Genomic DNA, 17,459 nt, shown 5'->3' with positions numbered 1-17,459 from the left:
TGCAGAAATCCCTGATTTATTTCCCTTTGTGTGCATGTCCATAAACATTTCATCTTGTGTGATCTTATTTCCATTCATTCACAGGCACTGTATACACCTACCTCACATCACACAGAGACATTCACAGCTCAATGCGCTCAGCACTTACTGCACTAAAGGAGAATGTTCTGAAATTCACTCACTGGTGCTGTCGAAGATGTTATTGTATAATATATGGCAATTAGCAGACACTTTCATCCAAAGCAGTCATGCATGCATACATTTTACATATGGGTGGTCCCGGGAATCAAACCCAAATCCTGGTGTTGCAAGCACCATACTCTACCAACTGATCTACAGAGGACCACACTGAGCTACAGCACACCTATGGATGCTCAGCATCTCATAGCGTCAAAAGCATTTAAAAATGCATCAAGAAACACATTCATTCATCAATTTCAATGGGTTCTGTGGTACTGGTGTAATGTATTTTTTAGTCAACAATCAAAAATAGAAACAACAGTGCAACTCAAGAAGTATGTGATGCGTGCAGCACTGCAATTCACAATAAAAAAATACTTAGCTACCTCTTCAATGATCTGCATATGAGGAAGTGTTGTCATGTAGTGCTGGCAAATTACAACAAATCAACAAAACAGATGATCAGCGTTATGATGCACATAAATATTATATTTTGCAAAAAAAGGAAACAATCATATACTGTGCATAAACTTGAATGATTCTTATGACAAATTAGAAGTCATGTTTTTTTCTTTGTCATTACTGCAATTACTGAAGTCCTGTGTATTTCAATTAATTAAAGATTGATAATATTATCAATGATATCAAATAAAAACGATTTTATTATTATTATTGTTGTTATTATTAATATTATAATTATATTTTGATCTTTTTTGCCTAATTGACTAATGCAATTGATTTCAATAATATTCATAATAATTCACTCGATTTGTGACAAAACCAGCGCTGGAATATTTTGGTGTGGAGCGTGCAGAATAGCGAGGAATGCCTTTGCAACTCCCACTTTTCAAAGATCCAATCCGAAACGAGCAACGGTTTCAAGGCACCCTTGAAGTCCCGCCGAAGAAAAACAAAGCACAGGGGAAAAAACAAATCTCACATTTAAAATCGAATTCTATTCATAACCATTTCTCATTTTGAGAAATATTTCCGCCGATGTAATCTGTTTTATTTTCCTCCTCTCGGTAATATCAATTTGACGGTGTTGTTTATCTATAGTAAGGGGAACTTGAAACCGCCCCCTTGCCCCATTTCCTCGGTTGTTTTTCTTCTTTCGCCTGTATTCTCCATGTTGTTGGAACGAAAAGTGAGGTCTTCGCAGACACAGGAAGGGGCCGTTCGGGAAATATACTAGTGATAAAGTAAACCGAGAGGCGCAGCAGAGGGAATCGCAAAGACGAAAACATATCCAAGCGCCCTGCCCCTCCCATGTGTGGACAACAGAAGAAGCGAGGAATAAAGAAACATTGTTGCTGATGAAATGTAGACTCTTACAAATCCAACACAGCCACGGATGACAGTTATCAAGGCAATCCTTTAGTAACTTGTCAATATAACCTAATGAAGGCTGCTTATCTCTGTTTCGGGAACGGATTGGATTTTGAGGGCTCTGTGCTTGTCAGATGGAAAGTTCTATCATCACTCAAGTACAGAAAGAAGACATTCAATTGTCACCGAAAACAGGTAAGAATAGGATATGCTCCCGTTTTTATTGTTTGTTCTGATTAAACATGGGTTTAATGATAGTTTTGAAGGTTGGTTTGATATGGAGAAGGTTCGTTAAGTAATGAAATGTATGCACCCTAACGTTGATGTAAACAGGTTCCCATCACGTCCATTTGACAGTTCCAACGTCGCGGACATTGCGCGCGACATTCTAGAGCGCACTGCTCTTGACGGTAGGCTATGCAGCCTACTACACATTTGATTAATCTTGCATACAAATAGGCTATATTAAATGCCTATATTATATTTCATGATGTTTCAAACCCACATATGCAACTGATGCTGAACATGGCTTGATTTTCAGTTATTATGGGACACCTGCATTGGAAAGGGTTTCCCCTCTGGTTCAAACACATTTTTGACAATGCGAGAGTAAAGGCTATTTGAAAAACTGCATTACATTGCATAGATTTTATGCCATCACGAATTCAAACCTGCAAAGAATATTAAAACAGTGTTTGTTGCCTATTGTAATTAAACAATTAGTCAAATCAATATTTCTTACCTATTTACGCACATTATTGGACTTTGAAGACCATCAAATGATTCCGTTTTGTTGATGTTACAGTATTTCTATGGATCAAATCAAGGTTATGTTATCTAATGCCATCGTACTGGACATTTAGGGATATGATTATAGATAATAATGATAATTTAATTAATTGACATACTGATCATTTCGCGCGTAAAATGGTAAACCAAACCACCCCAGCATTTTGCCTGCCCTGTGTTTATGATTTATGCTTTATCTTATTTTCTAGTTGTTGTATGGCGCCGTTCCATATTACTGTCACATCTGTCTGCAGCCATACACACAGCACAGCCATGTCTTGTTTTTGTTCGCAGGCTCAGCCTGGAGACAAATACATCAAGGCAGATCAATGCGCGCCAGTGTGGTACACTATCCGAATCTCATTAGAAAAATACCACATATATCCAAGGCCTATATAATATAAAGATTGACAAGTGTATGAGATTTTTTCTTTGGCTGTTGGAAATTAAACCTAAAACGGTCGCTGATGAAAGATGACAAAGCATAACCGTAGAAATGCCAGGTGCCGCGGTCGGTGTTGACAGTGGTATGCACAAACACACGCCCTCCTCCCTCCGCCGCCCATTGTAAAGCGCGGTTTCAAAGATTCGTTTTTTTAATGCTTTTGCACTTTGGTTTAAATTAAAGGGTAGGCCTGGTACTCTACTGCCAATGGCATACCACACACCCCTTCAGCCCCCACAAGGCGGTGGGGCCCACGGGCTCTCGGGGCCCCCAACCCCCAACCCCCCCAAATGCAGATAGCATATAAACACGTCATAAACCATGGCAAAAATGTTTCGAATTATAGGAAATTTGCTGTAAAACTGGAAAAATGTGTAGAATAGCATGAGATTAGCTATAAAACGGCACATTTTCTCTATAGACCTTTGGCAATATGTGTAGAATTGCAGGAAATTAGTTGTAAAAATGCTAAATTCTCTCAGCCTCATTGCAAAATGTGTAGAATAGCATGAGATTAGCTATAAAACTGCAAATAAAAATGTGCTCAGACCTTGCGGGGGCCCGCAAAACTGCGCTACGCCACTGTGTACTGCTCTTTGATTATGGTACAATACCAGATTATGTGTGATAGGAGCAGAAGGGCTATCCTATGTTTGCTCAGCAGAGAAAAATATGATAGATTATTATAGATCGTTTTTTTTTTCTCTTTTATTAGAATATTGTTTTCATATATTCAGGAATAGGCTTTCCTTCCCTTTAAAATGGCTTTGGGCCCCTATGCTCAGAGGTTATTTCCCCCCTTTGGGCACTAGCATGTTATGTTTGTGTTGATGAAGGATATCCACAACATCAATCATTTTTACTATTACATGTACACTGATTGGCAATATGCCTATACAGGTCAGCTCTAAACAATTTCGGTAACACTTTATTTGAAAGGTACCTAAAAATCCTTATAAGGACTTCATAACACATTCACAAGCAGTACATGAGCATTTCACAAATGCTTAGCTATGCTAACAACTACATGAACACTGCAAATTTACCCTTGTAGTTGTTGACAATTACATTTTAGAAATACTAAAGCACTTCCATTATGAATGTGTCCTTATGTAGGTGCCCTTCAAATATTATTACGACAAATGTTTTATTTTACAGAAAAAATGTTGAAACTGCTTTTAACCGGTGACCCATGGCATATATTTTTCCTGTGGCCCAAGGACAGGCTGTCTATTGTATATATTCTATTCTATATGTGTTGAATGATCACACCCAGGCCAGGGTCCAGTGTCCTGTATGTCTTTATATAGATGGAGTAGCATGGTTGTTTACAGGAGTGGAATTGGAAAAGGTCACACTGTGAACTCACCATTTAAAATCCTAGAGGATTCCTAGAGGAATTCACCTTAATTTTTTTTTTTAAACAATACAAAACATACACATACAAATTACAACATACAGACGCACACAAACATCCACAACATCACCCCTGCCCACCATTCCAATGGCTACAGAAGCCTCCCAAAGATTAAAGGAAGAGAATGAGGGAAGATGGAAGGAGATTAAATGTTAGGATCAAGGATGGAGGTTATGAATCAAGCGAGCGACTCATAATAACTGACTATCTTTTGCACTTTACAAAATATGATGAGAATGTCCAGATGTGTGAACAAGGCTCCTGAAGATTTGCATTGAAACCAATCACACTTTTTCTTTTTAAATCCGTTTTTCTATTAATCCCTTCAATAGCTTTAGTCAGTGCAGGCATCAATGTTCTGTATATCAGAGCCATCCATGTATTTAATTTGCATTTAAACTCTCATACATATATTAACAGGGGTGCTATGCATATCCAATCCAACCAAAGAATAGATGCTAATTTCCCCCTGTGGTGGAACCTCTGTGAACTAGGACACATTTTTACAGTGACTGATCAAAGGGGGCTTGGAGCATTGAGGTGTGACTGGCTTCAGCTCGCTCCGCTCCAGCCAAAGGACTTGTTCCAGGAGAGTCAGTGAAACGGTTGGAATGTTTTCTGTCTGTGTTTTCTACAGCAGAAAGTACTGTCTGTGTCCCAAGTGGCACCATACTCCCTATGCACAACTTCTGACCAGTGCCACAGGGCCCTGGTCAAAAGTAATGCACTCAATAGGGAATAAGCTGCCATTTGAGACGCAGTCACTGCCTGGTGAAGAGTGTGGGTTTTCCCGCCCTCTCTGTGATTATATAACATGTACAGGCGCTTCCAGCAACAGCAACCTCATTAAACCCAGTGTGTGTGGGTGTGTGTGTGTGTGTGCGTGCCTGTCCTTGCTCCCTTTCGTAAAGGGAGCAAGGAGTTCATTCTACATATGTGCAGTAACGATGTCTCTCAAAATGGGGGAAAGACTCCTTACTTCTTCATGGGAAAATGTTGAGAAATTCACAACATCATACATTTCCCTCACCCCATCCAACTACCTGGCTTATGAGAACCTTCATTGCAGTGTGAGAATCAGCATAATGTGTTGGTGAATAGCATTTTCATATATCACTCAATTTGGATCAAAAGCTTGGTTGTGTCACAGCTAATTTTCACACACATTAAAAGCATTCTTATTTTTGCCCCTATGACAGGCCAGGTGAGCAGGTCTTCTCTGAAGAAGCCTAGGAGCTGTAACCTCTTCAAAGCACTTTTCTGTTGCCTCAGAGGAGCACAGGCTGCCCCCAAACCACTGCCACCTTCCCAGGATGCCTTGCTGGAGCCACAGGACAATGGGGACGTTGTCAAGGTAACATAATTTATTCCTCTCAGCATCTCCGCAGCATTGTTGCTGTAATTATCCATATCAGAAATAGAGTGTATGGACTGTTGTTTGCTGTATTTCAACCAAGTATGGGACTTTTATGTAGCCTAAAAAAAAGTGTCATTTTACATTTTGTTATGTTTGCAAAGCTTGTTTGGACACCTAAAGCAGATTCAGAATAAATCGTTTTTGCCACAAAGTTTCACAAATTATAATTTGCCATGTTAGACTTTATTATAGGATATGATACTCTTGTGTGTACAGTTGTATATCTAGCAAAGTGTTTTTTTGTCAAACAACTATCGGGCTTTTTATTTTACAACTGTCTAGTGCCTCATCTCATGTTTAACTACTCCAGCGTGATTGCAGGAAAAGCATAAAATAACTACATCGGAAATTGATAGCTTTCCTCTGTTGAGCAATACCTATAGTCCCGTGAAAATATGTGGGATTATTGCCAGTGGATGTTATAACAGCATGTTGCAATATGGAATAGCTGTTGCACCTGTTGTGAACATCTTGAACACTACCATGACGGTTGGCAGCTACAGAGTAGTTTAGGTCTGTTCACATTGATCTCCTACGATGATAAGACAGCTGAGTGAATTGTAATCCACTAAGGCAAAACAGAGGTGCAGAGGGCCTACAAAGAGTGGATAATGTGATGTGCATGTCAGTTCATGTGGGAGACATAAGATATGTTAGATATGTACAGTATTTTGTGTTCTGGTGCATCATAACCAATTTGTACAGAAGCATGAAAAGGTGTTGTTGCCCACTGGCCACCAGTGAGGCTGTCAGGTGTAGATGAGCGTTAGCATCATGTAACAGGGGCTAATGAGCTTCATGTTTGTTGATATTACCTAGTGTCCTCTAGGCAGCACTGGAGCAGTGAGGAAGCTGTAGCTGTTGTGAGGCCTGGGTATTGTTTGCGTCTCTGAATTGAATCTGATTAAACATGCATATATACAGTATAGACCCTATAGCCTATCAAGTCCATCTGCTGTCAACAGCCCACAGCTGTTACACTGCGACACTGTTATTATACTGTAGTTACATTGGTTGGTGGAAATCTATAAATGTTATTTGATTTTTAATGCTAGTAGAGTGAGGCACTGTGTTTATGAAGCATAAAGCCAGTCTAATAAAAAAGGGCAATATGTGTTGATGTCCCCAATGAGTGCTCTGTACAGATACAGTAGTTACCTTGGTCTGTACTCTGTCTCCTCCACGACAGCTCTCATCTGGGCCCAGCCTGCTGCCAGAGATGATACCTCAGGACCAGGGGAAGATATGTTTGGTCATAGACCTGGATGAAACACTGGTGCATAGCTCATTCAAGGTAGCTACCAACCACTATTCAACTCTTACTGTAACTCCCGCTGTTGTCAACTCACTGTTAAAGGGTTTTGTAGGGGTATTTGTTTCAACAGTAGTTAAAAGAGGAAATATCATAAAGTGAATAATGGTTTTATTTTTATATACTGTATATATCTATATTATATTTATGGGGTTATTATAGTCTAGGTCTAAGTGATTTTATCTTATGTAATTACATTAGAATGTTCAACGGCTCCCTCTGTGTTCTTTCCTTAGCCTATTAGTAATGCAGATTTCATAGTGCCTGTGGAGATTGAGGGGACCACACACCAGGTAAAATATGTGAACTAAATACAGTATGTGTGCGCTTGTTGAGTCGGGTAGCTTGGTGTTCATGTACTGTATGTTGATGTGTTCAGAGTTCAGTGTTTGCTGAGCTTAAAATAGGATGGGTTTTAGGACAGATGAGGTTTGTTATGGGCGCCATGAGACCTCTACTGGCCAGATGTGAGGTTGAATGGGAAAGGAAGTGGAAGCCTTATAAAGAAAACAAGTGATTTCAGCATAGTTAGTTCACCTTTCATAAATAAGTAATTTTTAGAGAAAATGTGGAACAGAATTTACTCACCAATGCACTGCACCAGGGATAATATTTAAATACTTTATTGTATCCTTTGCATGCAGAACTTCATGCAAAAAATGCACATGCACAACTGAGCATGTGAGGACTGTTGTTTGGTTTGGGAGTGTTCGCCATGGGCCTCTGCCTGGTTCAAGTAATCCAGGATAGGCTGGTTAACACATGCACGGCCTATTCTTGATTACTTGTTTCAGGAACTGGCCACCAGCAACTGGAATGGACACAATGACAACAACAATTTAATGTAATGTGGAACAAATATAAGTATGACTACAGAGGAAGAGTGAATATTATAATAATAATATAATATAATATTTTTTTCCAGATATTCCATTACTATGCAATTTCAACGCAATTAGTAAAGGAATATGTAATAAGAATGCTGTTACTTTAGTGTTGTTACTGTAGTAATTATAGTGTTATTACATAGCTAGGTATAATCGCAGTATAATGCAAAGTGTTACCAAACATTCATACCAGGTGTTTGTTTCAGGTATACGTGCTGAAGAGGCCGTATGTGGATGAGTTCCTACAGCGAATGGGAGAGCTGTTTGAGTGTGTTCTGTTTACGGCCAGTCTTGCCAAGGTAAGCTGAAAAAGAAGAAGAAAACATTGTCTTGTTATGACATTTCCCTATTATTCTTCGTGAGAAGATTACTCTTCATTTTCAATACTAGTTTAGGAAGTTTTTTTTTTAAGATTCTCTTTCCCAACCCTCTGTAGCCTTTCCCCCATGCGTTAGATGACCTTTGTAGTGCCACAACCAGCTTTGTGAATTTGCATATTAGGAGCTAGCATACATTTTAAATGTAATGTGTAGTTACAGTTGTGGTCAACTATATTGGCACCCTTGCACAATTAACATTTTTTTCTAAAATAAGTTGAAAAAAAAAAAATGGTGTTCACATGTGTATTTGTTTGATTTACAACTGCACAGGACCCCAAAAAATAAAAACAAAATTGCCCGGACTCAAATATTAAAAATGTATTTGGTTGGAGGCAAGTTATTCTCATTTACTGTGTTATTTATCTCACCGGTGGGAAGTTAAAGGTGCATACAGGGTAAAGATAGCCATTCAACCAGTTTTGAAAAGAGAACTGAACATTCTGCCCCATTGAACTCCATTTTAAAGTGCAAGGGTGCCAGTATATTTGACTGCAACTGTACATTATTAGTAGCTTGGGTAAACCTTGGTGACATCTTGCACCAAATCCAAATTCCCATTTACCCCCTACTTTCCATTCCCCACTTCTGGTCTTGCCCTTTCCTGCATTCCCTGACCCCCCTTTCCCTACTTGCCCTCCCTTAGTATGCAGACCCAGTGACTGACCTGTTGGATCAGTGTGGGGTGTTCCGGGCGCGGCTCTTCCGGGAGTCCTGTGTGTTCCACCAGGGTTTCTATGTCAAAGACCTCAGCCTACTGGGCAGAGAGCTCCATAAGACCCTCATCCTGGACAACTCTCCTGCCTCCTACATCTTCCACCCTGAGAATGCTGTGAGTTTGGGTTTCATTCAACTTAACTGTGACCTCTTTCAGGATTCAAAGTGATAATTAACATGATATTAGTTCAGATTTTACTGCATTCGGATCCTATTCTATTCACTTTAAAAAAACAAGTTTAACCTTATATTCCACTTAAAATATCTGTCCAGTGTTCCCAGATGTCTATGTAATATGACCTATAATTAATTACAATATGAGTGAAATAGTTTTCCTTAAAAAAAAAAAGAAGTAATTAAGTATGTTAAGTATGTTAAAAAGCAGCTTTTATGTGTTGGAATGGTGTGGGCCTACCCCAACAACAGAACGATGTGGGCGTATACTGGCCATTAAAAATAATCAGGCGAGTAGGATGACATCATCCTCTATGAGGAAATAGCAAGCATTTTTTAAATGGTCTGTTTTGAGATGTAAAAATGAAATAAAAAAATTACGTGTTTTCAATTCCATTTATGCTTTGGCCACATATGAGTATAGGATGAGTCAACAACATTATTTAACAGAATATGAACTTTTGATTTAGGACAGATATATACAACAAGAATATATAGTTTGTCAATACCCCAACACTGCAAACAAAGCATTAGTAAGTGAGTGAATGGTTTCTCTGTTGCTCCCTCAGGTTCCTGTGGTGTCCTGGTTTGATGATGTGGAGGATGCTGAGCTGCTCCACCTGCTGCCAGTGTTTGAGGACCTGAGTCAGGCTGAAGACGTCTACATCAAACTGGGGGAGCTAAGAGTGCCATGATGGAGGCGGGAGGACCCTGCTCTCACTGCCAGACTAGCCAGCACCTGGCCAGGAACATGCGCACCACCATAGAAATAGAATAATAACATTCTATTCATATAACATTGTATTTGTATGCTCACCACCCAGAGACACATGCATTGTATTTGGTTCAGATGAGCACTTCATGACTTTCTAAGGCCTTTTCTCTGAGACTCTGAGCTTCTGTCTGTCTGTCAACCACTGTCTGATAACTCTGAACCAAAATACCGTAGAGTACTGCAATCACTCCAAATGAATATGAATAAAGTGGTTCATTTTTGCCAAACCAGAAGCCTGCATGGCCTGATCTGACTCAGGACACTTGTATCATTGTGCCTTTTTTCTAAACAAACACAAAAACCAAGCAGCTCAAACTGTTTTTTTATGTGTTTTTTTTCTTCCAATCTCACTATGCAATCCTCTTCTGTAATCATGATGGACTACAGTGCTACTTGTTATACGGGTGGGTCACAATCATATCCAGAATGCCAACGGAATGTATCTTTACATTTTCCTGGATATATGACCAGTCAGCATATGCTCATGTACTATACGTTTAACTGACGTTTAAGTATGTAAATATTTGTATTATTTACTGTAAAATGGCCAACAATGCAAAATGCCTCTCCAATAAGTACTGAATACATTATAAGTATATAATTTTGAAGAGCTTAAAATATTAGCAACATTATATCATTTTTCCCTGAATAGCATACAGTGGTGTTATAAAGTTTTATAAAGCTCTTTAAGTTTATAATTTGGGACCAACTTCTTCAATCTGGTCACTTGAATGTCGACACACTGGATCCCATGGTTGTAGGCCCATGGTTGTAGGCTGCTCAGCAGAAGTACAGTATAGTGTTGCTCTTAATATATTTGGTCCAGTCTACGCATTTATTTTTCAGTTTTTCTTGGAATACTAAATGACAGAAGTTGCACTATTTGTTTTTATAAGTAAGACTGCTAAAAGTGACAACTGTGCATTTCCAATTCAGTCAGATATATGCAGATAATGCACACGTATGCCATGCTGAATGTGGTCAAATGCTGTATTATCAAGCATTAGGAGTTGTGGAATATTTTCATTTTTTTATTTTTACAATTTGTGTTAATTTGTGTATTATTTGCCCACTGCAAATCAGGTTATCAAAACAACAATATTCAAAACCTCTGCCAAATGATATTTTGTGGCTAGTGTTTTTGGATTGTGTAAAGTTCATCAAACGCCACTGATTCTTTTCCTCCAAAGTGTGCCTTTCAAACATTACTCGAACCTTCGAACCTATGACTCCTCCAATCATCATAGATGATACCAACGACATTGTGTTATCAACAAACAATAACCAAATTCAGGGGGTAGATGTTTGTTTGCCATTCCATAAATAATTAGCAAAACCAGCATTATTTTATATGAGTACAATCAAGTTGTTTTTTTAATTCATGTTTTATGTCCGTTTTTACTGTGTGCGTTGATCACTTAAGACATTTGGATGAATGTTTACCAATCCTAATGAATAACCAAAGATATCTGGTTGTTGATATTGTGTGTATTTAGTGGTTCTCATTGACATTGTTATAATTAAACAAAATAAAGCTAAATGTAAATTGTAAATCATGAACACACATTTAGGCCTATACATTGTTGTTCAGTGTAAAATGGGTCATACTTCCAATAGGGCGGCAGGTAGCCTAGCGGTAAAGAGCGTTGGGCCAGTAACTGAAAGGTTGCTGGTTGAATCACAGAGCCGACTAGGTGAAAAATCTGCCGATGTGCCCTTGAGCAAGGCACTTAACCCGTAATTGCTCCTGTAAATCACTCTGGATAAAAACAAATATTAGGCCTACACGATAGCTTTTGGCAAGAAATACATGTATATTGGAGGCAAACTGGGCAGAAGTGGCAAAATAAAAATTTGATTATATTTCCTTGTCTGTTTGTGTTTTTTGTAGAGATTGTGAAATGTGTTGTTTTTTGTAGAGATTCTGACATGTGTTGTATTACAAATTTAAAAACATATGTCCATCCCATTGGATTTGGGGCATAGAATATACAGAAATGTACATGATTTTTTGCTACGAAATAAACAACGTTGTTGGGTGACAGCGAGAGAAAACAAGCGTATACACTTGCTATTGCTATAGGTCGGGATGCCTAGGGAGAGAGAGAAACAGAGCAGACAGCTTCAAGGCTGGTGTCGAGATGAGTGTGGGCCGCAAGCAATGTTGGGAGAAGATGAATATTGGGACGGACACAGAAAGGTGGATTTCTTAGGAAGAATGGAGGGGGGAAAAAGAGGAAGAAGAGGTCAAAGAGAATGAGGAAAGCAGAGGTTGAAGTTGAATTTGAGGAAGATGGCGATAAAAATGGAGATGGGGTGTCGAAGAAGATTGGTATCAAGTGCAAACAGAGTGAGCTGTGCGCCAGATCGAGTTCTGGAGGTGAAATGGATGTGAATGATGGCGAGTTAAGTGAAGTGGAAGGTGTGGTGAAGAGCTCGGAGCCCGAGCCTGACATCGATGAGCATGATAAATACGAATCTGGTCCAGTAGGAAGGACATTTTTGGAGAAAGTGGATCCTTGACTTTTGGCAGATCAATTTGTGGTTTCAGGGTGGGTGGGGAAGGAGTTGGGTGCAGTTGAATCAGTGAAGGTAAACTGTAGTGGACTTGTGATATTTGTTTGTGTTTCTTCTGACCATAGGGAGTGGGCTCCCCATGTCACGCAACTTGGGTCAATATATGTTTCTTGCTTTGCTCTTAGTAACAGGGCACCATTAAAAGGAGTGAGGTTGTGACGCCCGCCGTTTGGTGTGACGCAGATCCGGTGGTGAGCGTGGTGAAACAGTCACTGTCAGTCCTTTTGAGTTTTGAGTCAGAGTCTTTACCCGACAAAGTCATGTTAGGATATATCAGTTATCCTGTTAGAGCTTTTGTGCCAAATCCACAGAGCTGTTTCAGATGCAACGTTTATGGTCGTGTATGAGGAAGATTTCAAGATGTGGGAAGTGTGCAGGAGGGCATGGGACAGAGGATTGTGTAGTTTCGGTGGATAAAGTTGTGTGTCTCAACTGTAGGGGTGCCCATGTTGCTGGGGATCGTAAGTGTCCGGTGCGAGAGAGGCAGGTGGAGGTGGCCAGTGTCAGAGTAGTGCAGGTGTCGTATGCTGAGGCAGTGAAGAAAGTAGAGGAGGATGGTTCAAGGGTGAGGGATCCTGAGAGGATACCCGTGATTAGTGGATCTGTGCCAGCACAGGGGGATAGGTCAACAAGTGATATATGGTTCAGTAAGGTTGGCTTCTTAGCGTTCATAGCTATGGTTATCAACTGTACCGCAGAAATGGAATGTAAATCACAGAAAATAGATGTTGTGGTGCAGAGAAATATTTGGGTATACGATATTTGACTTCAGAAGTGTTACAGGGTGTGTTGAGTTGTGGTGTCCTGTCCTCCCAGGCCTGTGGCATGGTCAAAGTAGTGGAATGGGGTAGTTTTTAATGAGTGTAGCGTTAGTGGTAGGAACCATGAGCTATGTACCTTGGGAATCAGGGGACTAATAACAACGACGGACTAGCGACATTTTCGTCTTTTGTATGATTATTATGATTATTTTTTGCAATTAATTTTAATTTTTTTATTCAATTCATTATCCGTACAGTTGGTGGTGGTATGCGCTATAAATTAGTGCGAAGAAGAATACTTTTTGCTACGTAACGATGTCTCTACGTCGAGACGCTCAAATCGAACAAACCATACCACTATGCACAAAGACTACTTTTAACAATTTCCACTGAACATTTGACAAAAACACATTTACAGGAAGAACTGTGCAGATACAAAATACAAAGTTTGGTAACATAATAAAACTGAGGGAGATTACCGTAATTCTGTTTCCAAACTTCGCATCTGCACAATTTTTCCAGTAAATGTTTTTATTATTATTATTTATTCAGGGCTGCCAACTTTTGAAGAAAGCTTGGAGTGAGATTTGCTATGTGAATTTCATTGCCCCCTGGCACAACCCCTAGAGGTGTCCTGCAATTCTATTTATTTTGACATGTTTTAGGCCTATGACCAGGGTGAAAAAAAACAAAAACACAGGTCAGGTGTATTCAGGATGCTTTGAACATTAAATGAACACTACAAATTTGACGACTTTGTTACTTTGAGATTTTTGGGGGATGAAATTGAAAGTATTATTTTTTATCATTTGCTTCTGTGGTCCTCTGTAGCTCAGCTGGTAGAGCACGGCGCTTGTAACGCCAAGGTAGTGGGTTTGATCCCCGGGACCACCCATACACAAAAATGTATGCACGCACGACTGTAAGTCGCTTTGGATAAAAGCGTCTGCTAAATGGCATATTATTATTATATTATTATTCTTGAGCCACTCCTTTGTTGCCTAAGCCGTGTGTTTTGGGTCATTGTCATGCTGGAATACCCATCTACGACCCATTTTCAATGCCCTGGCTGAGGGAAGGAGGTTCTCACCCAATATTTGACGGTACATGGCCCGTCCATCGTCCCTTTGATGCGGTGAAGTTGTCCTGTCCCCTTAGCAGAAAAACACCCCTAAAGCATAATGTTTCCACCTCCATGTTTGACGGTGGGGATGGTGTTTTTGTGGTCATAGGCAGCATTCCTCCTCCTCCAAACACGTCGAGTTGAGTTGATGCCAAAGAGCTCCATTTTGGTCTCATCTGACCACAACACTTTCACCCAGTTCTCCTCTGAATCATTCAGATGTTCGTTGGCAAACTTCAGACGGGCATGTATATGTGCTTTCTTGAGCAGGGGGAACTTGCGGGCGCTGCAGGATTTCAGTCCTTCACGGCGTAGTGTTTTACCAATTGTTTTCTTGGTGACTATGGTCCCAGCTGCCTTGAGATCATTGACAAGATCCTCCCGTGTAGTTCTGGGCTGTATAAAAGACACCTGGGAGCCAGAAATCTTTCTGATTGAGAGGGGGTCAAATACTTATTTCCCTCATTAAAATGCAAATCAATTTATAAAATTTTTGACATTCGTTTTTCTGGATTTTTGTTGTTGTTATTCTGTCTCTCACTGTTCAAATAAACCTACCATTAAAATTATAGACTGATCATTTCTTTGTCAGTGGGCAAACTTACAAAATCAGCAGGGGATCAAATACTTTTTTCCCTCACTGTATATGGGACGGCTGTCAATCTTTTGGTCCTTAAATGAAACTGGTATACTTTTTTATTTATCACAGTTTTCTTTAACCAATGATGTTCTTTAATGCAAGGCCGACCGACAAGTTCCTTACTTTTTCCCCCTTCCACTTTCCTCTTCCATTTTTGCGTTAATGCTGCAATTATTTGGTTGTAATTCTGGGTAGAGCAGACATTTCCATATGTTTTTGTTAGCTGCATGTGCGACATGACTCCACCAGTTCTACCGATGAGATCATTTACGAAGATTATACTTTTTAAAAACATTTCTTCTTCTTCAAAAAATGTTTTTTTTAATCAATTAGTATATTTGAGGTTAACCACAATATTTGTTGCATTATTTGTTCTGTCGTTTCTGGAGGATTACATTGATATTGCAACCAACTTTCTATGGCTTGTATTAGAAATAGTGATATTTGGGAGATTATTTCCTTTTCAAATAACTGAAAGTGAGAGGTTGTAATCTGAATAAAGGGAAAAAGGTCATTCTTGAATATTGGGTGAGACAATCTTACTAATTTGCTAGAGAACCAGTTTGGATTTAAGTATAACTTTTGTATGACTGAAGCTTTTAGTGATAGGTCTAATGCTTTAATATTTATTAATTTCTGACCTCCAAATTCATATTCATTATATAAATAGGCCCGTTTAATTTTGTCTGGCTTGCCGTTCCAAATAAAATGGAATATTTTTTTCTCATATAATTTAAAAAACTGTTCACTAGGCGTAGGCAAGACCATAAGCAAATAGGTAAACTGGGATAATACTAAAGAGTTAATCAGGGGGATTTTCCCACAAATTGACAGGTATTTACCTTTCCATAGTAGCAAGATCTTATCTATTTTTGCTAACTGTCTATTAAAATGTATTGGAGTGAGATCATTTATTTCATTTAGGATATGTATTCCGAGTATATCCACATCACCATCAGACCATTTTATTGGTAAACTACATGGCAATGTAAATGTTTTAGTTTTTAGTGATCCAATACATAATATAGTACATTTATCATAATTTGGTTGTAATCCAGAGAGGTTAGAAAATGTATCTAGATCTTCTATGAGGTTGTGGAGGGATTCAAGTTGTGGATTTAAAAGAAAACATGAATCATCAGTGTACAATGACACCTTTGTTTTTAAGCCCTGGATTTCTAATCCCTTGATATTATTGTTGGATCTGATTTTAATAGCTAACATCTCGATGGCCATAATAAATAGGTATGCCGATAGTGGACAACATTGTTTCACTCCTCTTGACAGTTTAAAACTTTCTGAGAAATAGCCATTATTTACTATTTTACACCTAGGGTTACTAAACATGATTTTAACCCAATTTATAAGAGATTCTCCAAAATTGAAATGCTCCAGGCATTTATATATACAGTGGGGAAAAAAGTATTTAGTTAGTCACCAATTGTGCAAGTTCTCCCACTTAAAAAGATGAGAGAGGCCTGTAATTTTCATCATAGGTACACGTCAACTATGACAGACAAATTGAGAAAAGAAAATCCAGAAAATCACATTGTAGGATTTTTAATGAATTTATTTGCAAATTATGGTGGAAAATAAGTATTTGGTCACCTACAAACAAGCAAGATTTCTGGCTCTCACAGACCTGTAACTTCTTCTTTAAGAGGCTCCTCTGTCCTCCACTCGTTACCTGTATTAATGGCACCTGTTTGAACTTGTTATCAGTATAAAAGACACCTGTCCACAACCTCAAACAGTCACACTCCAAACTCCACTATGGCCAAGACCAAAGAGCTGTCAAAGGACACCAGAAACAAAATTGTAGACCTGCACCAGGCTGGGAAGACTGAATCTGCAATAGGTAAGCAGCTTGGTTTGAAGAAATCAACTGTGGGAGCAATTATTAGGAAATGCAAGACATACAAGACCACTGATAATCTCCCTCGATCTGGGGCTCCACACAAGATCTCACCCTGTGGGGTCAAAATGATCACAAGAACGGTGAGCAAAAATCCCAGAACCACATGGGGGGACCTAGTGAATGACCTGCAGAGAGCTGGGACCAAAGTAACAAAGCCTACCATCAGTAACACACTACGCCGCCAGGGACTCAAATCCTGCAGTGCCAGACGTGTCCCCCTGCTTAAGCCAGTACATGTCCAGGCCCGTCTGAAGTTTGCTAGAGTGCATTTGGATGATCCAGAAGAGGATTGGGAGAATGTCATATGGTCAGATGAAACCAAAATAGAACTTTTTGGTAAAAACTCAACTCGTCGTGTTTGGAGGACAAAGAATGCTGAGTTGCATCCAAAGAACACCATACCTACTGTGAAGCATGGGGGTGGAAACATCATGCTTTGGGGCTGTTTTTCTGCAAAGGGACCAGGACGACTGATCCGTGTAAAGGAAAGAATGAATGGGGCCATGTATCGTGAGATTTTGAGTGAAAACCTCCTTCCATCAGCAAGGGCATTGAAGATTAAACGTGGCTGGGTCTTTCAGCATGACAATGATCCCAAACACACCGCCCGGGCAACGAAGG

General features: G+C 39.4%; 1 protein-coding gene across 1 annotated transcript; it reads left to right on the top strand.

Annotated features, from left to right (window-relative positions):
* Positions 1 to 1,042: 1,042 nt before the first annotated feature.
* Positions 1,043 to 11,682, top strand: LOC311150308 (carboxy-terminal domain RNA polymerase II polypeptide A small phosphatase 2-like). The gene is made up of 7 exons (XM_084187712.1): positions 1,043 to 1,704; positions 5,360 to 5,514; positions 6,767 to 6,871; positions 7,126 to 7,182; positions 7,983 to 8,075; positions 8,800 to 8,985; positions 9,614 to 11,682. The coding sequence occupies exons 1-7, from the start codon at positions 1,644 to 1,646 to the stop codon at positions 9,737 to 9,739; spliced, it is 783 nt and encodes a 260-aa protein (XP_084043838.1). The 5' UTR covers positions 1,043 to 1,643; the 3' UTR covers positions 9,740 to 11,682.
* The last annotated feature ends 5,777 nt before the right edge of the window (positions 11,683 to 17,459 follow it).

The sequence above is a fragment of the Coregonus lavaretus genome, assembly GCF_964263955.1.
Source record: "Coregonus lavaretus genome assembly, chromosome: 22".
Taxonomy (NCBI): Eukaryota; Metazoa; Chordata; class Actinopteri; order Salmoniformes; family Salmonidae; genus Coregonus; species Coregonus lavaretus.
Note: the sequence above shows the minus strand (reverse complement) of the source record. Positions and strands in the feature narration are given on the sequence as shown.

What these genes read in the sequence shown, in the direction of transcription:
- LOC311150308 (XM_084187712.1), top strand. Translation starts at nt 1,644, where the DNA reads ATGGAAAGTTCTATCATCACTCAAGTACAGAAAGAAGACATTCAATTG. An exon ending in TCAATTGTCACCGAAAACAG is followed by an intron (nt 1,705 to 5,359) that starts GTAAGAATAGGA and finishes CCCCTATGACAG; the next exon opens with GCCAGGTGAGCAGGTCTTCT. An exon ending in TTACGGCCAGTCTTGCCAAG is followed by an intron (nt 8,076 to 8,799) that starts GTAAGCTGAAAA and finishes GCCCTCCCTTAG; the next exon opens with TATGCAGACCCAGTGACTGA.